The sequence below is a fragment of the Macrobrachium rosenbergii genome, chromosome 31, assembly GCF_040412425.1.
Source record: "Macrobrachium rosenbergii isolate ZJJX-2024 chromosome 31, ASM4041242v1, whole genome shotgun sequence".
Taxonomy (NCBI): domain Eukaryota; kingdom Metazoa; phylum Arthropoda; class Malacostraca; order Decapoda; family Palaemonidae; genus Macrobrachium; species Macrobrachium rosenbergii.
The window spans coordinates 33,539,150-33,563,846 of record NC_089771.1 but is presented as its reverse complement, the minus strand read 5'-3'; the positions used below and the strand labels follow the sequence as shown (position 1 = coordinate 33,563,846).

The following is a 24,697-nucleotide window of genomic DNA, read 5'->3' as shown; positions in this document are numbered from 1 at the left end:
TCTCCCTATTATTATTATTATTATTATTATTATTATTATTATTATTATTATTATTATTATTATTATTATTATTATTCCTTTGATTACAGTTTTTTTTTTTTATATAACTCTCGGGTTTTCTCCACGTAACATAATTGCAATGTCACGTTCTTCGTGATTTTCAGCCAAGTCACTTTAGGTTCAGGATACTTTCAACTCTCTCTCTCTCTCTCTCTCTCTCTCTCTCTCTCTGATAATGATCTGTATGAATACTCTAAATTGTTGTCCGAATTTTTTTTCATATCACCCTGAAACTCGATTTTTTGAGAACAAGTATAAATAGCTCTCTCTCTCTCTCTCTCTCTCTCTCTCTCTCTCTCTCTCTCTCTCTCTCTCTCTCTCTGTAAAAATCCATTCACTGAAGAAATAGCAGAAAACAGTTATGCGTCACATTTGTTTTATTATTCCGTGAAGGCCTTTCCTTCAGAAATAGACTGTATATTAAGTAGGAGATTATTCAACGGAACGGGTTTATTGTAAGGTGATTGATCCCAGGGCTTAAAACCGTTTTAAGAATTTATTTAGGCCCCTCTTGTAACGGCCTTCCGTGCGTCTATGTGTGAGGGAGAGAGAAAGAGAGGCGTGAATATTCTAGAAAGGTAGGTAACGAGAACAATTTTATTTCTATTGTACAGGTGGGTTTGAAAAAAATCTTCGAATTGGTGCCTTGCCAAACTGAATCATTTATTCTAATGGCTTAATAATTATATTCCGTGGAGTAAAATTATGTATGTAGGTATATATATATATATATATATATATATATATATATATATATATATATATATATATATATATATATATATATAAAACCCTTCCAGCATCATTGTAAATACAACTGTCATTTGTAAAAATATCTGTTCTGTATTTTATTTATTAGTGGCATCCTTTTTCACAGCAGACTGTTATTATTATTATTATTATTATTATTATTATTATTATTATTATTATTATTATTATGTATCCTTACGAGCGTATGCGTTATGCAACTGATGTGTTCAACTGGCGTGACAACGCCAAAGTCAAGGACATAGTTTTGCAAAGTACTATATTTTGAAGAAGAAGAAGAAGATTATCATCACAGGTATACCGAGATATTAAGCGTTATCACATTCGTGCTAAATATAAATCTCTCTCTCTCTCTCTCTCTCTCTCTCTCTCTCTCTCTCTCTCTCTCTCTCTCTCTCTCATACCTGATATGTTATAATCCCCTTGCGTACGTGACCACTGACACTCACAATTCATTCACAAAACCCGCGAACTCCAAGAGTTCCCATGGAATATCCTGAAAGGAAACTCTACGTACGCAGAAGCATTTCTGCTTCTTAGTCCCAGAATTGTACAAGAAGACCCAGCCACATTACGTCAGCTGCTTTGGGGAATACAGGATGCCTCCGAAGTCCTCAGGTACTACTAGAGACTAGGGAGGGAGGTTGGTGTTCCCCGGGGACCGGTGCGTTGTCCGTGGGATACCCCTCTCGTGCCCCATACCCCGCTTTTGGGGTATCCGAGCGCTTGAATATCTGTGGCTGGCTGGCTGGCTCTGAGGCGTTCGTTCCCCAGTCGCTTCAGTCAGCTGCTAGCTCGCGAAGTGATCACACGCGGTCTAGTTTAGAGTAGAACATCAGCTTCTGTGAAAGAACAGTTAGAATCCGTCCACCACCACCACAGGTTCCTCGTTCTTCTTCAGTTTCTTCCAAGCAGAATCGCATTTCACGCTCCGTAGTGTTTTCTGCAAGTCTCCTCGTGTTTTCAAGTGACGGCATAGTTTGTCGAAAGTTATATTTTTTGATCCCGTCAGAGTATATTATTATTTAAAGCCGTTTGTTGTTGTAGTGCAGTGTTGTTGGTTGGATGTGCCTTGAATTGATCAAATTGCTGCAGCAGTTTGATCTCGAAGTCAGTTGAAGGAAAGAACAAAAAAGATTTGCGGAGCGAGCTCGAATTTAAGGTACGTGTATGTGTATTTTATACTTTTTTTTTTTTTTTTTTTTTTTTTTTGCCTTTCATCCTTGATCAGTGATAGGTTTTTTTATTTAAGCTGTATAATTGAAAAATATTTGAAGATTACTTTATTTATTTATTTATTTATTTATTTATTTATTTATTTAATGAAGAACACTTTATTTATTTATGGTTTTAAATCGGTTTATCTAACTCGCCGCAGGCCAGTCCACCGTAGGTAGGCTTACAGTGTGGGCCTTTCTCTTTGTTCGTCGAGACAGGTAGGCCTGGGCTGACAAATTTCCCCCCCCACCTGTTCTTCTCACTTCTAACTGTTGTCCACTTTAGTGAGGTCCTCCTTCTCTTTATTTATTTATTTACAGAGAATTAATTTCAACACTTTTTTTCATTCAGTTTTTATCAGATGGTTAATATGATCGTCGTGAGTTAGCTCTCGTGGGAGTTAAAAATAAATATAATAATTATCTTTAATGTCATCCAACTACCTTAGGCCTAAATAATCCCCTTTGGGTTTCCCCACTCATACCTGGTATTTATCTAACCTTTTTTTTTTTTAGATTTAGGGGCATTTGTTCCCCAGAATCCAGTGATAAGATTTAGGGGCATTTGTTCCCCTGAATCCAGTGATGAGATTTAGGGGCATTTATTCCCCTGAATCCAGTGATAGGATTTAGGGGCATTTAGGCTATTTCCTTGAATCCAGTGATAAGATTTAGGGGCATTTATCCCCCTGAATCCAGTGATAAGATTTAGGGGGCATTGGTTCCCCTGAATCCAGTGATAAGATTAAGGGGCATTCATCCCCTTGAATCCAGTGATAAGATTAAGGGGGCATTTGTTCCCCTGAATCCAGTGATAAGATTTAGGGGCATTCATTCCCCTGAATCCAGTGATAAGATTTAAGGGCATTTATGCTATCCCCCTGAATCCAGTGATAAGATTACGGGAATATAGCCTGTTCCCCTGAATCCAGTGGTACGTAGGTGGTACATGATTCGCAAATCCTCTCTCTGAGTAGATGGGCTTACCCACCTGCTTCTGTTGGCGAGGGAGGGTGAGGGAGTGTCTGGGAGGGGGGAGGGAGGAGTGGGCTACCTGGGGTTACAGCACGAAATTCTCGTAGGTTGGTTTTTAGGTCTTTCGGGAGGCGGGGGATGGTCCTGGTCATTTACAGATGAAGGTGGAAGGTCCTCTAATTTCTTCAGTTAGGTCAGAGTTGATGGAAGGAGGTATCTGGCCTTAATGCGTCTCTGAATAGGGTTCATCTCCTGAATATAATAATAATAATAATAATAATAATAATAATTTCAATCTTGACCTGTACTAATGCATCTCTGAATAGGGTTCAGTAGGGTTCATCTTCTGAATAATAATGATAATAATAATAATAATAATAATAATATTAATAATAATAATAATAATAATTTCAGTCTTGACCTGTACTAATGCATCTGTAACTAAGGTTCATCGTCTGAATATAATAATAATAATAATAATAATAAATAATAATAATAATAATATTTTCAGTCTTGGCCTGCAATATATCACATCCGGGATCTGACCAAGCCTATTTTACTTTTTTTTTGTTTTTTCTTATTTAACCTCGGTATTTAGATTTGCATTCGCGAATGCATTATTGTGCCTTAGAGATTTTGTGAGTTTAGGTACTTAATCTCAGTTTATTTATTTATTTTTTTTTATTCTAATACTGGAAAATCATCGAACGCAACTTACGAGGAAATATAGATATTCCCAAATAAGATAAGAATTTAACCGTGTAATCCCAAAAGCTTAATTTTATGTCTTTGAGTTGAACAAAAAAAATTTCCTAATACTGGAAAATCCTCAAATGCATCTTATGTGGAAATATAGATATTCCCAAATAAGTTATAAATTCAACTTCATAATCCCAAAAGCCTAATTTTATCAGCCTTTGAATTGAACAGATCGTCCATCCTTCCGTCACAGTTCAACTTTTGAACAGATCTCTCTCTCTCTCTCTCTCTCTCTCTCTCTCTCTCTCTCTCTCTCTCTCTCTCTCTGTCCCTGGTACCATTTTAACGGTCCATGAAGTTTCTCCATTGTGAAGCCTGCGCCGGAAGCCAGTTCATGCCGTAATTGTGAACCGAAATTGGCCGTTATCGATTTTTTTTATTAATCTATTGTCTGGCTGTAGATAAGAGTGGACGTCTAGCCAAAACATATGGTGTATAATACATTGCTTTCAGTAAATTTTGTAATGGTGGAGTACGGATAACTTTAAATACACATGATGGAGTACAGGTAACATTAAATACACGTTACGTGATGTGCAGTTTTCTCTCTGCAATGGTACAGCAATTTGGAGTTCGTACATTGAGGATGTGACTGAAATACATTGTTCTTCAGACTCTATTGATGTGATCATTCGTGAGGTGATAAAATGAAGAGGGTGGAAGATAGATAAGGATAAAGTATATGTGAACGAGAAGATATATGAATAAGAAAAGTTTAGAAAATAGATATAAAAGGGAATGACGAAGAAAAAGCATGTGAACGAAAGGATGAATATTAGAAAAGAAACTGATAAATCTTAAACAGTATAAAAGTTAGAGAATGGTAAAGTCAGACCATGTGAATGAAAGGATGAACATTAGAAAAGAAACTGATAAATCTTAAACAGCATAAAAGAAGAATGTGAAGCAATAAATGGAGGCGAAAGAGGACATACAAGAAAGTGGAACAAACGACAGGACATACCTGAGGAAAGGAAGAATCCCACCCGAAGGATATGATTAAGAAGGAACCATGTGAATGCCTCGGGGGCGGAAGTCGGTTCCTTCTCACCTCGCCTCCTGTTGCGGCCACCAGCTGGATTTTGGGCGGGGGGGTGGGAGACGGGGGGAGGTGTGTGGGCGGTTGGGTGAGTCACTGACCCCATCCGACGGGCACAGAAGGGCATATGGGCATGGGCGAGGGTGATGTAAGAATGACTGTGTCTCATGCAAGGAGGGAATTGGTGCTGAGCCTCTCTCTCTCTCTCTCTCTCTCTCTCTCTCTCTCTCTCTCTCTCTCTCTCTCTCAAAGTATTGTTATGTATTAACAATAGCATTTTAGGACTCTCTCTCTCTCTCTTCTCCAAAGTATTGTTGTGCATTAACAATACCATTTTAGGACTCTCTCTCTCTCTCTCTCTCTCTCTCTCTCTCTCTCTCTCTCTCTCTCAGTGTCCCATGCCTACTTAGGGGGATTACTTTTCATGACTCATTGTCTCTGTTACGTTGAATTAAATGCCTGGCTGTGGTGGCCTCGAGGAGGGTCTTTTGTGGCCTCGAGGAGGGTCTCTTGTGGCCTCGAGGAGGGTCTCCTGCCACCTTGGAGGGTCTCTTGTGGCCCATCCATCCCAAAAATAGACCAGAGACAGTTAGCTGGGATGCTTGTGGTAATTAAGTTTCCTCAGTGTGTTTGGTAATCGGCGTAATCGAGTTTTCTGTACATCGTATAACCAAGGCCACCGAAACTAGATCTATCTTTCGGTGGTCTCGGTATAATGGTGTATGAGCCGCGGCTCATGAAACTTTAACCACTGCCCGGTGGTGGCCTGGCCTATATCGTTGCCAGGTGCACGATTATGGCTAAATCTAACCTTAAATAAAATGAAAACTACTGAGGCTAGAGGGCTGCAATTTGTTATGTTTGATGATTGGAGGGTGGATAATCAACATACCAATTTGCAGCCCTCTAGCCTCACTAGTTTTTAAGATCTGAGGCCGGATTGTGCTTCTTATTATTAATGTCTTTTAAATCTCATCAAATATAGAGTAGTATTAGGTTTTCTGATCAGTGATAAACTTTGAGAAGGATACAACCAAAAGCAACTTCAAGTTTTACTCATATCAAATTTCTTTTCGCAATGTTTTTAAGTTACATTTTCGAATAATTTTTTTATCTTCGTAATTCCTTGTGACTTTTATTTGGACAATTTGTAATTAAAGTTCTTTTTGTTCAGATTGTAGCGCTTGAACAATAGTTACGACTTTTCACAGAGATTGACGAAGGCAACTCTATACGAATCCATTTTCATTTTACCCAGATTTGTGAATGATTATGATACGGATGCTAAGCTTCTAAGGCTTCAAATAGGCTGATTAAAATACTGAGAATTCTCACGATACCCTGGTAATCAGTATAACATTTACATATTAAAAACATTGCCAAGGTACTGTTCTATACTAAACACAACACAGTAATCCCTTTATCCAAGATTTCACCTCTTCGATTCATTCTTTATTTTTGACCACTTTCCTTCTTTCATTCTTGATGTTGGAAATAACGGCAGTGAATTGCATTTTCCAGTTCCACGTGGTTTGACGTTTTACCACGTGGCAACCCTTCCCCCTCTCCTCCGTAACCCCCGACAGTGACCGGGTTGTGGTGGTACCCCTAGTATCTCTACTCTGAGCGTCAATGTATGGCTGGCCTTTGAAGAGTGAGGACTGTCTCTTACATTTTTTGAGACTATTTTGAGTAATTCTCTTCCATCCCTTCCCTCTCCCCCCCCTTTTTTTTTGTGGGGGGGATGGATCTACGAGACATTCAGTGACTTCTTATCTTTCATAAGACTTAATTTGAGATTACATTTCAGTTTTCTTTGATATCTCTTCTGTACTGAAGACAGTTTCTCAAGGCAATTATTTTATTGTTATACCAAAGGTGATTCGTTAGTCCTATTTTCGTCTGGGATTAATGATTTTAAAATTAATGATAATGTGAATTACCAGTCATTCGTGAACTTAGAACAAAATAGTTCTATTGAGAATATTACGTATGTAGTCAGGGAACCTGGTGTCAATTTTATGTACCCTTCCTGTATTCCGACAGCCCATTTTTTTTTATTAATCCTTTTACCTTTACTGAAAATGTATTTTTATTTGCCCTATGTAATTATTAGAGACCGTTCTTTACCTGTATTCCGGCCCTTATTCAGAAAACAGTGTTTTAATTTCGTTTTTTTGGACATCCTATTTATAGCCCACCTGAGACCATTTTCTTCATGATTAGACCCTATATTTGGAAGACCGGTTTCCTATGTTAATAATAAATATCTTTATTTACAAGACACCAATATTATTATAACGCCACACAGGACCTCTCACGAAGGCCTATATTCCCTTATTTAGCAGACTTTCTCTTTAGGTAATTTATCAGTGTTTGATGGTTCTTTATTTTTTTTAATTTAATTTTTTTTAGCCCTTCTAAATACGTTTGGGAGATCTGTGTCTTACCTGTAGTAAGGCCTTTCTCTAAGACATTTCTTTAATCCCAGCTCTTATGTCTTGATTTCGGTCGTTAGTTTATTTTTTTTTTTATTGGAGATAAAATAAGTCGGCTCAAATAGGCTGGACCGTCAACGGGAAGGAGAGAGAAAACGCCTACGTGACTGCCTTACTGAGGAGAAGTTCTCTTCTTTCCTTGCAGTTGCTACTCGGACCGGTGCGTGTTGGGCAATGCTTCTCTCTCTCTCTCTCTCTCTCTCTCTCTCTCTCTCTCTCTCTCGTCATTTATCCGTGTTCCTTTGTGAGAAGTCTCAAAGGAACTTAGCCAGAGAGAGATGAATAGGTGATCCCAGTGGACACCGAGTGACAACTGTCGAATGAACTGTTGTTAGATAAACTATTTTTAGATTTCTCCAGTATCAGTAGCTAACATTTAAACGAGAGAGAGAGAGAGAGAGAGAGAGAGAGAGAGAGAGAGAGAGAGAGAGAGACTTGCCACTGACGCGTCTACGGCGGCTTTGTCAGTACATTTCAAGGTCACGAATCCCCTGATGCAATCTTGGGGCGGGTTGAAAAACTCTGCGGAGAGAACACTCCCGCATTCGTATACTTAAAGGTGAGGTTGGTTGGAGGAACCCGGGACGCAAAAATTTGTCGGCGGATGATGTTTGGTCGAGATCCGCATCGATTGCTGTGTGTTTGTAGGACATGAAGAAGAAGAAGGAGAAGATGCCTCTCTCTCTCTCTCTCTCTCTCTCTCTCGTACGAATTCACGCACGCAATCTTATCAACCTTTATCACCTCCCGGTCACGCGTCCTGTACAAATCCACGCAAGCAAATCGCTCATTTTCCCTGCTTGAAACCGTTTCTCGCTGCTTGGAACTCTTATCTAGGTCATTTCCTGTCTCTGCTCGTCATTTGTATAGTACGATGGCTAAAAAGAACAGTTCTACTTGGCTTTAGAATGCCTGAAGATGTCGAGTTTTCTCTTACTGCTTAGTACAGTAGTCAAGAAGTAGGTTTGAATTATCAGTACGACTCATACAATGGTATTTAGTGCGTGAAGTGTTTTCAGTTCGTGGTTGCTTAGTTTTTAATTTAATCTAGTGCAATTAGGCTTGTTTATGATAATTTATTATATAAAGTTTTTGGTCAAATACCTTTTAAAATTATTCTTGTGCATTAGACATTTTTTTATAATGATATTAAAAGGAGATTATTGAGTTCTTTGTATAACTACCTTTTAAATCAATCCTGTACATTGGACGTAATTTTTCTAATAATCGTATAAAATTTTTATATTATTATTATCAGGCAATATTGCGTACAGATTGTGTCTGTTTCATCGTGATCACTAATGATAAATGTTGTTGATGTCATATATATATATATATATATATATATATATATATATATATATATATATATATATATATATATATTTTTTTTTTTTTATTTTTTTTATAATCACTGTTGATAAATGACGCTGATATCACATACGTTGAAAATCACTTGCCGACCTATTTTGATAGTAAGTGATACGCCTCTTCAGTGCAGTTATGGTGTGAGAAGTCATTATCGAAATAGCTGAAGAGGAGAGAAGGAACACGAGAATGCTGTTGGCATAAGCCCATGCATTCCACGTGCATCTCATCAGTCTGCTTTTAATGCACTGCATTCTTGTATGCATGCACGGGTTTCAGATTTGCCGTGAGTGCTTGAGAGTTCTATTTTGCATTGGGGAGCGTTGGGAGTCGATGGTTTTTATAATGGGTGAAATTCAGCCGTAATGATAATTGATTTTTATAATGTGTGAAATTCAGTCGTAATGCTAATTTCACAATGATTAATGTGAGAAGAAATGAAACTTAATGTGAAACAGGTTTTAAAATGAGGTTAGTTATGGGCTTAAATCGGAAGAATGTGAAGTTGTGTGAACAAGTGAAACTTCACATGAAACAAGTTTTAAAATGAAGTTAGTTGATGGTAAAAATGGAAGAATGTGAAGTTGTCAGAACATGTGAAACAATGTGAAACAAGTTTTAAAATTAAATTTCTTATGGGCTAAATTGGAAGAATGTGAAGTTGTGAGAACGTGAAACAATGTGAAACAAGTTTTAAAATAAAGTTATTTATGGGTTAAATTATAAGAATGTGAAAGATGTTGATAATGTTATGCCCACATTTTGTGTTTTTGATTAATGAGATGTCTTATATAGCCTCTCATCTTAACGAATTGCTTATTAATCTTGATTTTTTAGTTTTCTGTAAATGAAAACTAATGTGCCGGCTTTGTCTGTCCGTCCGCACTTTATTCTGTCCACTTTTTCTCTCCCGCCCTCCAGATCTTAAAAACTACTAAGGCTAGAGGGGCTGCAAATCTGACATGTTGATCATCCACCTCAATCATCAAACCTACTGGTTGCAGCCCTCTAGCCAAAGTAGTTTTTATCTTATTTAAGGTTAAAGTTAGCCATAATCGTTCATCTGGCAACGATATAGGCCAGGCCACCACCGAGCCGTGGTTAAAGTTCCATGGGGCGTGGCTCATACAGCATTATACCGAGACCACCGAAAGATAGCTCCATTTGAGGTGGCCTTGATTATCCGCTGTAGCGGCTGTACAGAAAGCTCGATTGCGCCGAAGAAACTCGGAAGTGCGTCACGCTGATGTCTGCGCAGGACAGAGGACGACCATTTCCAAAACAGAGATGGTCAGAGAGTTTCCTACATGGCTCCCAAAACGATTGTAATCCTCTTAGTTTTTCGTAGCGTTGGTGTTGAGCAGGAAACGATTATCAGTAGGAAATGCTCTCTGGCCGGATGAGGTTCGGCTTTCTGTGCTGTGTTTAATATTCCTTTTGTTGTGCGTCTGTTGTCATTGACGTCAGATGTAGATAAAGCAAGTTTCCCGCAAGGCGAGACGTTTGCACCCTTTTTTTTTTTTTTTTTTTTTTAACTCTCTTGTTGTTATTGACGTTAGGTAGTTGAAGCGTGTTTCCTGGGCGAGACGTTTGAGCCCCTTTCTTTTTATCTCTTTGCTCTCTCTCTTCTTATCTCTCTCTCTCTCTCTCTCTCTCTCTCTCTCTCTGATTGGTCTCTCTCATTCCCTCCCCCTTAAGCAGAGTTTTTCTCATTATATATCAACTTTCAGAGAGAATATATTTTATCAATGTTTGTACTCATTAACATTCGTCTCATTCATTTTCGTAATTTTTTTGTAATTTGTGTAATCCATTTATATATACGTGTGTGTTTTGTAGTTTGTTGTATTTATATTATTATAACTTCTGGTCCTGCAGGTAACAATATTGTTATTTTTCTTTATTCTGTTATGTGTGAGACCAGTTATTGATAAAAATATTGTTATTTACCTTTATTCTGTTACCTGTGAGACCAGTTATTGATAACAACCCCACGATTAATTTTCATTTTTATTAATTTTTTTTTCTAATCCCGCCCACGCAGCTTGCCTCCGCCCATCACCACGGCCTCCAGCGCCATCACCGCCCGGACTCTGCCTCGGCTACCCCCCCGGGCTCCCCCTCCCCCTCCGCCACCCACGGTGCCTTCGGGATCGCCCCTGGCGGCTTCCTCCTCCGCCGCCGGCAGGATGCACCAGACGGCCGTGCCCTCCGCAGTCTGGCAGCGGAGGACCAACAAGATCATCGCCGTGGGCATCACCATCATCGGGCTGACGATGATGCTGTCCCTGATCCCACAGTGCATCTTCATCGGAGTCGTCTTCGTCTCCTGCTCGCTCATGTGAGTATGGGAATGGGAGTTGGAATGGGAATGGGCGTGAGGAGGAAGGGTAGATGGGGATCTTTTGGAGTGGGTGGTGAAAAGGGGTTTTTTGGGATCGGGGGTGATGACGAAGTCTTTGGGAATGAGAGGTGAAAAGGAAGCTCAGAATGAGGCAAAATGTCTTTGGGAATGAGGGGGTATTGAGGGTAAAAGGTCTGGGATCTCTTTGGGAATGAGGGGTAAAAAGGAAGTCTTTGGAATGAGAGATAAAAGGAAATTGGGAATGAGAGGCAAAAGAAAGTCTTTGGGAATGAGAGGTAAAGGAAGTCTTTGGGAATGAGAGGCAAAAAGAAAGTCTTTGGGGATGAGAATAAGAGAGTGCTCAGACGAGAGAGGTGTAGAAGTTCTGAATGAATAAAAATAAAGTCTTTGGGAATGAGAGGTAAGAGAAAGTCTAAAATAAAGAAAGTCTTTGGGAGTGAGATAAGAGAAAGTAAGAAAAAAGAAGCCTTTGGAATGAGAGGTAAAAAGTCTTTAAAGCCTTGCAATGAGAGGAAAAGAAAGCCTTAGAGATAAAGAAAGTCTTTGGGAATGAGAGGTAGAAGAAAGTCCTTGGGAATGAGAGGTGAAAGAAAATCTGTTGGCAGTCACTGGGAATATGTGGTAAAATATCTGGAAGAACAACGAAAGTATAAGGGGTCTCTGAATGAAGTCACTGAAGCAAGCGGTAGAATCAGTGTAAGGAAAATGGTTAAAGAATGTTCATAGGGCAAAAACCAACAGGCCATTATAGGAAAGACGAAAACAACACAGGATAAATGATGCAGACGATGCATTCAGAAGTAAAGGAGAATGTTAGGGACGATGAGCAAGTTCCTACTGTGGACGGAAAGAAGTGGGCTTTGTGGTGGCAACACTCCGAAGAGCAAATCAAGTGTAATAATTGGTGTTGCTTGACTTGCAAGAATCTCTCTCTCTCTCTCTCTCTCTCTCTCTCTCTCTCTCTCTCTTGTCGTTTAAAGTTGAGTTAGTGTCTGTTTTCACAGACATTACAGAGAATACAGTCGCTTGTTTTCAACAAGTTACATCTTTAGATTATACCATCTTAAACCTTATTGCAAAGTTATGTTTTAACTAATATTTACTCAAAAATTCCACACAATGACATCACAACATTCCCTGCTTTACTTCTGAATGAAATTTATCTTATTTTTAAAGCCACTAAGTTTCTAAAGCACCGCCCTCTAACAATCTTTTTACTTCCAGATGGCTTGGCTGGATGACTGTGAAGGAGAAGAAGGTGGAACCTCCTCGCCCAGAGGAACACCCGGCCTCGCCTGTGCTTTTCTTGGTCGCATCCCATCACCTTCGGCAGGTAAGACGCAATATGTTTTCCCGTCTTGTTTTCCAGGCAACTGAATGTCTTCGCGTTTTGTTTGTCAGGCGTTTGAATGGTTTTGTATTTTGTTTGTCAAAAAATTGAATGTTTTTTTTTAAGCGTTTGAATGTTGTCCCGTTTTGTTTTTTAAGCTTTTGAATGTTTCCGTGTTTTGTTTTGAGTGTTTTCGTGTTTTGGTTTTAAGTTTTGAATGTTTTTTTGCGTTTTGTTTTTCAAACATATTTGAGTGTTCCATATTTTGTTTTTCAAACATTTGAATGTTTTCGTATTTTGGTTTTAAGTTTTGAATTCTTTTGCATATTGTTTTTCAAACATTTGAATGTTTTCGTAATTTGTTGTTCCAAGCATTTGAATGTCTTCGTACTTTGCTTTCCAAGCATTTGAATGTTTTCGTACTTTGCTTTCCAAGCATTTGAATGTTTTCGTATTTTATTTTTCAAGGATCTGAATGGTCCGTGTTTTGTTTTTTATTACCTTATATTTCTTCTTGACGTTTTCATTCAACCTTTCGTATCTCTTTACTCTTATTTTAACGCAAGGTTATTCGTTTCTTACCTTGCCCTGACGTTCTTACCTCAGTATCCTTGCGGTAAACGCCCCCAGCAATAACGAAGCCTTGTCTTATTACGTATTTCATAATGGCGTCTCTGTCACGGTACTGTTTGGTCGGTTTAGGCGTTTCTTCTCCCACCTTTCATGGTACTCGTGGCTGATGACGCCTCACTTATTTCTCATGGGCGGTTCATATTGATAATCCCTCTACTATTATGCGTCTGAATGGACTACGCAATAGAGCAAGGTTCGTAGGTTGTACCATTCAGTCTCTCTCTCTCTCTCCCTCTCTCTCTCTCTCTCTCTCTCTTCTTCTTCTTCTTCCTTGATTATTATCCTTTCACTCCCTCTCACACCCGCTTTGTTCGTATCGTACCATTCAATCCACCCACTTTTATCCGCATCTCTCTCCCTCCTTTAGGTTGTTTATTTCTCTAACCTCTTCTTCTTCTTCTTCTGCCTTGATTATTATCCTTTCACCCTCCCTCTCACGCCCGTGCTGTCATGTCAGCAGCGACGAAGAAGTGGGCGTTGTGTAGCGACGACAGAAGGACTTCTTTCGGAGGCGTCACGTCACAGTAGTTGAGGAAATCCCGTTTTCTATTTGCGTCCCAATGAAGGTTACCCGACGCGTTTATCACTGAAGTCTTGTTGTTAAGGAAAACGGCCTCAGCCGTTCTCTGTGACCTTTCCTTCCTCCCTTTTCTCCCTTCCCCCCTCTCTCTCTCCTTCTCCCAGGTGTTTAGGTTGGGAGAGAGAGAGAGAGAGAGAGAGAGAGAGAGAGAGTGAGAGTAGGTGGTAGTCTAGGAGTGGGAATGCTCCCTAAGCACACGGGGTTACATGATGATAGTCAGAGCACTAACGGTAGTTATTCAACTTTGTCTTTCCCTTCCGTAAACACTCACTGACTTGCTTTTTAACGAAAAATGCCCCAGGGGAGGAATCCCAGTTTGAACTGCCCCCGTGGGAGGAAAGATAATCCGGATAAACTGGTTTGACTTACTGTATATACCCAGGCTATATCCAGTGTCATGAATAGGGTTTGGGTATCACGTAATGCTGTTTCGTGATGGCGCGCTGTTTTGTTTTGTTTTTTGTTTCTGTAAACATTATATATATATATATATATATATATATATATATATATATATATATATATATATATATATATATATATATATATATATATATATATATATATATATATATATATATATATATATATCACAGTAGGCATTACTTCAGGGTTTTTATGGCGCCTTCGGCCCTAGCTGCAACCCCTTTCTGTTTCTTTTCACTGTACCTCTTTCATATTCTCTTTCCATCTTACTTCTCAAAACCTCTCCTAACAGTTGATCTATATACAACTGCTTTGAGGTTTTCCTTCCTGTTACACCTTCAAAAACCTACTCAATTTCCGTTTCAGCTGAATCATTCTACCACAGGAACTACTGCTTGGCCATTGGCCCAACATCATATCATTCCCACCTGGTTTAAAACTCATGATTCCGCCGCCGCGTTGGATGAGCAGATCGGAATTCGTCTCATTTTTCACGCGCGATTGATGAAGCGCTCTGCCTTGGCCACGGAAGGCTGTCGAAAAGGGTAACCGTCGCTCGCTTTGCGTGCAATGCAGACGTTAGTCGATTATTAAAATATACATATGTATAATGACGTGCCAGCCATTAACGTCCCATTCATTCAGTTACGTAAGATTGATCACTTGGCGTAAAACCAATGTTCGTTCTGTTTTAAGATGGCCTTGTTCAAGTCATTGTCATTTAAACCATTGTATTAAAACAAGGGATAATTATGGCGTCATTACTCTGTGATTAAAAGGATTAATTAATATATTGCACGCTATTTATATGTAAGTCACATATGCTATTGTTTTCCTGCTGTTAATACAAGGAACTAATAATTATAGCTAATTTGGTGAAGAAGACGTTTCTGTCATTGTAGAATATAGTTTTGTTTTATGAATAACATATGAATGACCAACATCGAGTATTGTGAGCAAAAAACTATTTTGGGAGCGGTGACACATCGTAGCAACTGTGGTGACGCAATGGTGTCAGTTCATAATTCGTATTGTGCATGTCCTGTCAGTCATACTTAGAATATCTGCAGATACTAGTCACAACCTATTATGAACTCACTTATCTTCCAAGTCAGTGGTTCTCAACCTGGGGGTGCCGTCCCCCAGAGGGGGAGGGTCAGCAATTTCCAGGGGAGGCGCGAGCCCTAGGGGAAATTTTAAAATTCTTTAATTATATTCGTTATTCTGTTAACGAGAGTAAGGAACTGATATTCAGAAGTTTATAAAAAAATGCAAATGTATGGCCTCATGGCGTTAATCTCCTATACTAGTCTACTACTCTGGTTAGATTCGTTGGGCTTACCATGTTTTGGTGATTATTCACCTCCTCCCTCCCCTCGAAACCCCTTCTCTTTCTCTTTTCTTTTCCATTTTCCTCTAAATCTGGGAGGGAATTTTACTCATAGATGCAAGGGGGGCGTGGAGGGAAGGACCAACTCTTAGAGGGGGCGTGGTAATAAAAAGTTTAAGAACGAGCGGCTTAAGTCGCAGAACCTAAAGTCATTCGAATTTTTCAAGTAAGTCTTAGTCGCGTTTTTCAGGCCATTAAGCGGCGTAGCTTTAATTATAAGTCTCGGCCAAGTTCTTTATTTATTCCTCACTAATGTCAACCACCGCGGAGTCCTTCGGGAGCGCGTTGCCCTTGGATCGAGCCAAGGACTCCCCCGAAATATAAAGGTGGGGGACTGAACGTGGGATACTCACCTTGTGGTATGCTACCCGCGAGATCTCATAGAATCCCATGGAGGAGGGAGGGGAGAGTTGAGACAAGGGGGTTGGAGGGGGAAGGGGGAGGAGGTTAGGATGCTAATATTGTTATTGTGAGGAGCTAACCCAGTAATACCCTCCTACCCCGGTGACCCCTCCTGCCCAGTTTCATGGGCATCTTCAGCATGGCAGCCTACAAAGAAGAGAACCTCTTTGGTATCCTGTCCCTCCCTCCTCTCTCTCTCTTTCTCTCTCTCTCTCTCTCTCTCTCTCTCTCTCTCTCTCTTCATACCCAAGGACGAGAGAAGCCCCTGCGTATGTTGCTGGAGTCCTGCCAAGGGACAATGGCTATTGTAGGATCTCAGGAGCTAATGTGGGTTTTGCCGGGTTAGGAAAGTCCGAGTGCTTTGATGAATGGTACATGTTTTGGGCACTTTTGTTGTATTGCACTTCCACCACCACATGCCCAAATAGTAAACGACAAATAATAAAACTTCTTTTGAAAACGAAAATACAAAATACTGCCATCATTTTCGTCTAGGTAATATAATGTACCTTGAATTATCTGATAGGAAGATAAGCCCTGGATTAATTCCATGTACATCCTATGTTCCCCTTCGTGTAATGTATAGTCAGTAGGACTTCGTATTGCGTAAATATCATACGTGTTTTGTACCCTCGTAACGGTTTTGTTCAGACGTTGGAAAAGAGTCGTCGTATGCCTTTGTCGAACAATCGAAGGTCCCCTCTTCATTGGGATGCGTGTGACACGATGCCAAACGAGCCATATTGTACAACGACGGTTATATTGAGAGAGAGAGAGAGAGAGAGAGGAGAGAGAGAGAGAAAGAAGGAGGGAAGAAGAAGAAGACAAATGTCAAAACGAGGCCCTATTGTACAAACGATGGCTATATTTGAGAGAGAGAGAGAGAGACTTTTAAAAGAAGAGAAGAAGGAGAAGACGAAGACAAGACTACAGGCTGATTAAACGACGTCTGAGAGAGAGAGAGAAAGAGAAGAGAATCTTATTTAAAGAACTGAGCTGATTGAAGAGAGAGAGAGAGAGAGAGAGAGAGAGAGAGAACGTTGTGACGTACATCAGTAAACAACGCAACCGCAGCAGCATGCTGACAATATGACGTCACGCCTCAATGACTTATGTCGCGGAGGTTGGCAACTCGCAACGCCTCTTCATGTGAACAAGGAAGAGTCGCCTCTTTTAGATGGCGGTATCCTACAGCAGCCCAGAGCCATAAAAAAGAAATCCTTTAGTAAATAAATATATATCTAAATTAAGCTAAATTTATTGTATGATTTGACTGAAGTTACTAACTCTGGCATATAGCCCCGACAGTGCGCGAACTGCTGAGAGTCCTATTTCTATGTATGGGGGCAAGAAGGATACCAGGTTTAGGATTGAAGGAGTGGTTGTGGGGGTGGGGAGCAGGACAGCCTTGGGTAGCGGTACGTGAAGGATATTTTCCAATGCTAAAAGGATGGCTCCCTTATGAAGGATTTTAGTTTTCTGCAAAGAAAATTGTTGTGCCGGCTTTGTCTGACCATCCTCAGATCTTAAAAACTACCGAGGCTAGAGGGCTGCAAAGTGGTATGTTGATCAGCCACCATCCAAGCATCAAACATACCAATTTGCAGCCCTCTACCCTCAGTGGTTTATATTTTATTTAAGGTTAAAGTTAGCCACAATCATGCTTCTGGCAACGACATAGGATAGGCCACCACGACCGGCTGAGAGCTTCGTGGGCCGCGGAGGCTCATACAGCATTGTACCGAGACCACCGACAGACAGATCTATTCCCGGTGGCCTTGATTCTAATCTGTACAGAAAACTCGACTGCGCCGAGGGAACTTCGGCGCATGTTGTACTTGTTTCTAGGAGAAGCGGGATGTAACAAACCGCGTTTGTGTTTTGTAAACGAAAGTTCTTGGAGGTCACTGATGCGGTGAGTGCCTGCATTTGAATAAGCACGCATGCGGAATGAAGGCTGTTTCGTATAAAGCAGTTGTGTGTGTATATATATATATATATATATATATATATACGTGTGTGTGTTTAGTGCGCATGTAACAGTATTATATCCTTCGTTTCCTGTTTTTGCAAAGTGGTCTCTGACCGTGGGTAGGCTATCCAAGAACATTTAACTGCAATTATGTCTGTTACTTCAAGGATTATATTATATATATGTACATACATATATACACACACACACACACATATATTACTACAAGGACCTCATTCAAACTGGATGGTATCTAATGGAGTATTTATTCAGAAAGAGTTACAAGCTTTCTCAGACAAGCAGTCCACATTATCAGAAATATCCACAATGACCAGACGTAGTCAGTGTATATATACAACATATATATACATATACATATATATATATATATATATATATATATATATATATATACATATATATATATATTTACATATATAATATATATATATATACTCTGCTATATATATCTATACAACTTATATATATATATATATATATATATATATATATATATATATATATATATACACACATATATGTATATATATATATATACACACACCGCCCTCTGCGTGCTGAGTCTGCGTGCCGGTCAGCCATCCTTACAGGCACGGGAGGACTCCAGGTGCTTAATCTTAGGAAGAAGAAGAACGTGACGTTTTCTCAAGATTATCCCTAATAAGTGTTTTTTTTTTGTCTCTTATTTTTACGTCGTTCCTGTTGCTTCATCTCTCTCTCTCTCTCTCTCTCTCTCCTCTCTGCTTATCTCTCTCTCTCTCTCTCTCTGCTCATTTTCTTGGTTCTGAGGTCTCTGTAGTAGAATGACCCCTAAAAAAAGGGGAAGAATAGATATAAAATGAGAAAATATCAATTTTTGTAGTAGAAGCCCCCTTAAATAAAAGGGGAAGAGCTAATTCTCGCCTCCCAGGGAATCTGGCATTCTCTCTCTCTCTCTCTCTCTCTCTCTCTCTCTCTCTCTCTCTCTCTCTCTCTCTCTCTCTCTCTCTCTCTCTCTGGGTTCGTCTGTTCTTGATAACTTTAGTGGTCTCTGTAGTAGAATGTCTCTAAAAAAAGGAAATTTAAACATAAAATAAAATATCACGTTTTAGCGTATAACTTCTCGCCCCAGAGATATTATCTGGACTTAAATAAGCGCGGCTCGGTCCTTCTGCAAAAAGCTGATTGGTTAATGATGTCGATGTTTTGTAGATTTGCTTGTTGATGGATGCGCGCAGAATTTTATTTATTTATTTATCATATATTATTATTTTTTTTCGTTTCTACTGTAATATGACGCGAGATCTCACCGCTGATTTATCTGACACGCGCAAACATTTATATGAAGACGAACCGGCCAGTTTTGGATAAATATAAGCAACGAAGATTTGAGCTAGCTACTGGTGTTTACTCCCCCTTTCCCCCTTCCCCCCCTCAAAAAGCCGTTGTCCCTTGTACACTCGCCGTGGCCTTAAGTAATATGCAAATTTAGCGGGGCCCTCAAGGTCTCACGATTCCGTGCAGTTGCTGTCAATTCCCCCCTCCCCCCCTTTTTTTCACCTTCACAAGTCCCTGGAGTCGTCAGCAACTGTCCCATACAAACACAAGAAGATGCTAAGATGGTTTTTGTTCTTTATTCTTTATTTGTTTTTTTATTTATTCTTTCCTTTTGGGACGATGTTTTTTGTGTTTTTTCTTTATCATTTGATAGTTTTTTCTCACTTGAATATTTTTATTTCTTGATCAGTAGTTTGCGATCACTGAGATTAATTAATATATTATTTCCATATTTATTTGTGAATGGGGAGATTTTTCAGCGTTGTGGTATTTAAAGATTCCAAATCTTATTCACATAAGTCCTTATTCAGGTATAGTATTTACACCGTTTGGACTTAGGTGCATCCGTTTATAGTTTTATCTTAGCCGTGGTATTGGGAGATTGTTGTTTGCCTGTAGATAAATTAGCGGATAAAATCTGTATTTATTTAATGGGAGTGTGTTAAAATGGTTGTAAGAGTATGTAATTATTTAATAGTGTTAAAATGGTTGTAAGAGTATGTATTTATTATCGTCTTCTGTTTAAAGCCTTCCTTTTTCCATTTGTAAGATGTATTAGGTGTTTGACTTCTCTCTCTCTCTCTCTCTCTCTCTCTCTCTCTCTCTCTCTCTCTCTCTCTCTCTCTCTCTCTCTCTCTCTCTCTCATGATGCCATATAATCATTCATTAATTTTCAAATTCCCCTCTCCCTCTCTCTCTCTCTCTCTCTCCTTTATAATCATTCATTCATTTTCACATTCCTCTCTCTCTCTCTCTATGCATTTGTTCAGAACAATATTGTAAACATTTTGAATGAGCTGCCACCGTCTTTTTGGATCTGATCGTAATTCTTACATTATACTTTCTAACCTTTTTATTTTTATTTTATTCTTAACCCGCACCTCCTTACATTTTCTAAAATCGGATTATGTCATTCTCTTTCATCACGCCATCCTATCGTATCCAGCCTTCCGCCCCCCCCCACCCCCTGCTCTTTGTTCGCTTCGCTCTCGCCCCAATTGAAGCCGAATTGGGGAAGCTTGCATGCAACGGCTGCAAGGTCTCTGTTTATACATGGGCCACGTACCCCCTCCCCCCATGGGTTGGGGGTGGGGGACGTTAGGTCCAGCATCCTAGCTCCCCCTACCCCCCAAATTCAATCCCTGACAATTCTTTCCTCTCGTCACCCTTATTCGATTCCTAGGTCTTTCTTTCTGTTTTGTGTCCTTTATTCTTTTCCTTCCACGTTTATTCTTATTGCCGTCTTTCTGTCCTTTCATCTCCTTACGCCCCTCCTCGCCCCAGGCAATCCTGGTCCACCCCCGGGGGGGTCACACCTAGCACAACCTGTGCAAGCGGAGAGCCTATGGTAGTAGGAACAAGGGTGGGACTCTCTCTCTCTCTCTCTCTCTCTCTCTCTCTCTCTCTCTCTCTCTCTCTCTCTCTCTCTCTCTCCCTTTTTATAAGAAGGCTTCTGCTAGCTTCTCACTATGCAGCAATATTGACATGGATTCGTCACACGAGTTTTAATTAATGGCGTTCTTGGGGATTTGTCTCTCTGCGGCGTTTAGCTCGTTTCCAAAGTTCTGTCTCTGAGTCCGCCAAAGATTTGCATGATTGTGATTGAATTTCTTAGTGATGACTGAATTTCTTAATGATGAGTGAATTTCTTAATGATGGTGAATTTCTCGAAAGATGAATTTCTCAAAGATAACTGAATTTCTCAATGATACTGAATTTCTCGATGATAATTGGATTTCTTAATGATACTGGATTTCGTAATGATGAGTGAATTTCTCATTGATGACTGGATTTCTTAATAATGAGTGAATCTTAATGATAACTGAATTTGTTTATGATGACTGAATTTCATAATGATGACTGAATATCCTAATGATGACTGAATTTCTTATTGATAACTGAATTTCAAATTGATGACTGAATTTCTCAAAGATAACCGAATTTCTTAATGATGACTGAGTTTCTCAGTGATAACTGAATTTCTTAGTGATGACTGAATTTCCGGAAATTTTTGACCTTCGACAGTCGAGTCATTTTGTAATTTTCGTTATTTATTTAAATAAATTCATTCTTGTTCTGGTGCGTAGGTTTTAACAAACAAAGACTGGTCAGTTGAACCAGTCTTTGTTCGTTAGCCAGACATGAGTCACCAATTTATCTTTTCTTTTTTTAACAAGTGGCGTTTCTTCTTTCTCTATTTCCTTTATTTCCTCTTACTTCTTCCTAACGAACACCTTAATATTGTTTGGAAGCTTCTTGAATTTCAAGCCAGTGGTCTTTTTGGGGGGATTGTTCCATATGGATAGGTTTCATGTACTAAATAATTATTATTATTATTATTATTATTATTTTGTTGATTTATTTGTAAATGGGCATCGTGATTCAGATTGCAGCCCTCTAGCCTCAGTAGTTTTTAAGATCTGAGGGCGGACAGAAAAAGTGCGGACGGACAGACGAATAGCAATCTCAGAAATTTCCTTTTACAGAAAAATAAAACCTACTCACGTTTGCCATGTCATTTCCTACCACCCCCCAGCCTAGTTAATACAGAAGAAAAATCATGTTTAACGTGAAAAACATAAAAACAATGTTTACATGAAAAAACATAAAAATAGTTTACACGGAAAACATTACCGCTGATCAACGCGTCAAATCACAGTCCTCTGCGGTTCCAGTAATTGCCAGCGTTGTCAGCTGTGAAAGGTCAGTGTTGTCAGCTGTGAAAGAACGATGCAGATTACCCTTAAAATGATTGATTATACGATCTTTCCGTGTGCTTCTCCCGCCGTTATCTCGTGAACTCGTTATCTCTTTATTTCCTCGGGAGATTCTCACGTTTTTATTTCACGTTTTGTTTTGCTCTGATTTCTTGCCGTTTCGTTGTCCTTTGTCGAGAACGTATCTTTTTTACAACAGAGAAAACATCACCGTTACTTCTTTTTGTAGAACGTGTTATAATAATAATAATAATAATAATAATAATAATAATAATAATAATTTTTATTTCAGCTCAGGGCCATACACACGGTATACTGTACACAAAGTAGAGACAACACAGTACACATAATCTAGATACACAAGATAAAATTATAATCGGCAATATCCACACAGTTGCTGACAACAGTAGTAAAAATAGTTATTATAATAATGGTAATGACGGTACCTGACATTGAGAATAATAGTAAAAATATCAAAAAATGATGACAATTAAAGAACAGAATGCCTACAATTAATTTGGCAAATTTGAATTCATATGGTCTGCATGTGTTGTTGGTCCAGAAATATTAGTCAGAGGTTTTGCTTTGAATTTTTGGTCAGATAAACGAAGTAAAAAATCAATTAGATTCCAGAGATTATTTTTACTGGAAAGAGGAAAAAACTGGAAGGGAGAAGGAATGAATGACAGGTGTCTGGAAAACTCACTTTCCCTGGAGCGTCCTGGAAAACTGCTTTCTTGTGATTCCTCCTCCTCCTCCTCCTCCTCCTCCTCCTCCTCCTCTCCTCCTCCTCCTCCTCCTCCTCCTCCTCCTCCTAAAGACATTAGCTTTTCCGCTTGGCCAGTCAAGCGCACAGAAAGCTTTTGTATAATGATGTAATTATATTATTATTTCGGTGCTTGAACGGATTTGCGATTATCTTTTATTTTTATTTTTTATTTGTTTTTCTTTTGTTCTTTTTGATTTTCTTCCTGTTGAAGAGCCATGCGTCGTTACTCTAGGATGAAGGCAGCTGAAAAAAAAAGAAAAATGCTGACGTGGCTTGATGAAGAATGATTAGGGTGGTTGGCCGAGATTTCTCTCTCTCTCTCTCTCTCTCTCTCTCTCTCTCTCTCTCTCTCTCTCTCTCTCTCTCTCTCTTTCTCTCTCACTTTGTGCTTTTGGTAATGGGAAGTATTTACCTGCAAGAATATGATGATATTTCTAATCTCTCTCTCTCTCTCTCTCTCTCTCTCTCTCTCTCTCTCTCTCTCTCTCTCTCTCTCTGTGTGTGTGTGTGTGTTTGTTTGTGCTTCGAGGGATATATTTACCTCTGAGAATATGATGATGTTTCCTAATTCTCTCTCTCTCTCTCTCTCTCTCTCTCTCTCTCTCTCTCTCTCTCTCTCTCTGTGCGTGTGTGCGTGAGCTCGCGCGCGCGCTTCAGACAACGGAAAATATTTACCTGCAAGAACGTGATGATATTTCATATTTCTAATCTCGGGTACCCAACTTCACACTGAAGTTGCGAGAAAAGTCCCTTGAATCTGTAATGATAAAACTTCCTCACGCCCATTGAAGTCTGGACATGGCCGCTAAGTGCTAGAAAAAATTTGTAACATCGAAAAAAAAAAAAAAAAAGTGAATTCAGTCTGGCTACGTCGCTGTGCAAGGTTGCCCCTCCCTCCCACGCCTGCGCAGTGACATAGACCTTCGGGAGCCTTCCATGAGAAGGGGGTGCCTTCTACCCCCTACCCAGGATAAGCATGCAAAGCCCTCTGGCCCTCACCTCTCCTTCAGAGAGGAAACTTCCCTACCTCCCTGCCTCCTTACCTCCCTACTTCTCTACCTCCTCGCCTCCTCCAGGCCCCGACAAAAACGAAAATTCCGGGTCGATGACGTCAGCTGATGCTGGACGGAGGACACCAGCTTCTTCTTCTTCTTATTTTTTTCGACTGCTAGAATTTTGGACAGAATTACTCATTTCTTGAAAATGGAACTTGGTATGATTGTTTGGAGAGCTGTGAGGTAAAGAGCAGGTCTTGCTAAAGCATTTCTAAAGCAGGAGTTAACGAGCAGGTCTTTGCTCAAGCATTTCTAAAGCAGGAGTTTAAGAGCAGGTCTTTGCTAAAGCATTTCTAAAGCAGGAGTTTAAGAGCAGGTCTTTGCTAAAGCATTTCTAAAGCAGGATTTAAGAGCAGGTCTTGCTAAAGCATTTCTAAAGCATGAGTTAAAGAGCAGGTCTTGCTTGCTAAAGCATTTCGCATTTCTAAACCATGCATTGCCGATGCACTGGTGTTAATGGAAGGAGGCAAATTACAGGTTTCCAAACCTGTAATTTGCTGGTTTCATTTCTGCTGTACTGTACTGTACTAATGTCTACAGTAGTTAAGTAATATTTTGTAGAGATTATCTGCTTTCTGTAGAATTGCAATTGACGATCAGTTTACCACAGGAAACCGCCATTGCGAGAAATGGTATTGAGAAGTGTGCAGCACCTGATAACCTCGATCTCTATGGAACGATAAACAGGCAAATAGATAAATGAAGGTAAAGAAAATATAAGTAAAATCAATAAAAAATAAATACAATATATGCAACGATAAACAGGCAGATAGATAAACGAAGGCAAAGAATATATATAAATAAAACAATAAAGAAA

The 24,697-nt window shown here is 39.5% G+C and overlaps 1 protein-coding gene across 2 annotated transcripts in view; it reads left to right on the top strand.

Moving 5' to 3' along the window:
• LOC136855532 (uncharacterized) overlaps window positions 1-24,697 on the top strand; it is a 189,941-nt gene that overhangs the window by 157,062 nt on the left and 8,182 nt on the right. Inside the window, exons 1-3 of one of the 2 annotated variants that reach the window (XM_067132655.1) lie at window positions 1,283-1,990; window positions 10,729-11,025; window positions 12,274-12,382. In XM_067132655.1, the coding sequence (XP_066988756.1) occupies window positions 10,874-11,025; window positions 12,274-12,382 (261 nt within the window). In that variant the 5' untranslated portion in view covers window positions 1,283-1,990; window positions 10,729-10,873. Of the gene's footprint in view, window positions 1-1,282; window positions 1,991-10,728; window positions 11,026-12,273; window positions 12,383-24,697 lie in introns of those variants that run through there. The other variant, XM_067132656.1, reaches the window with a different exon arrangement.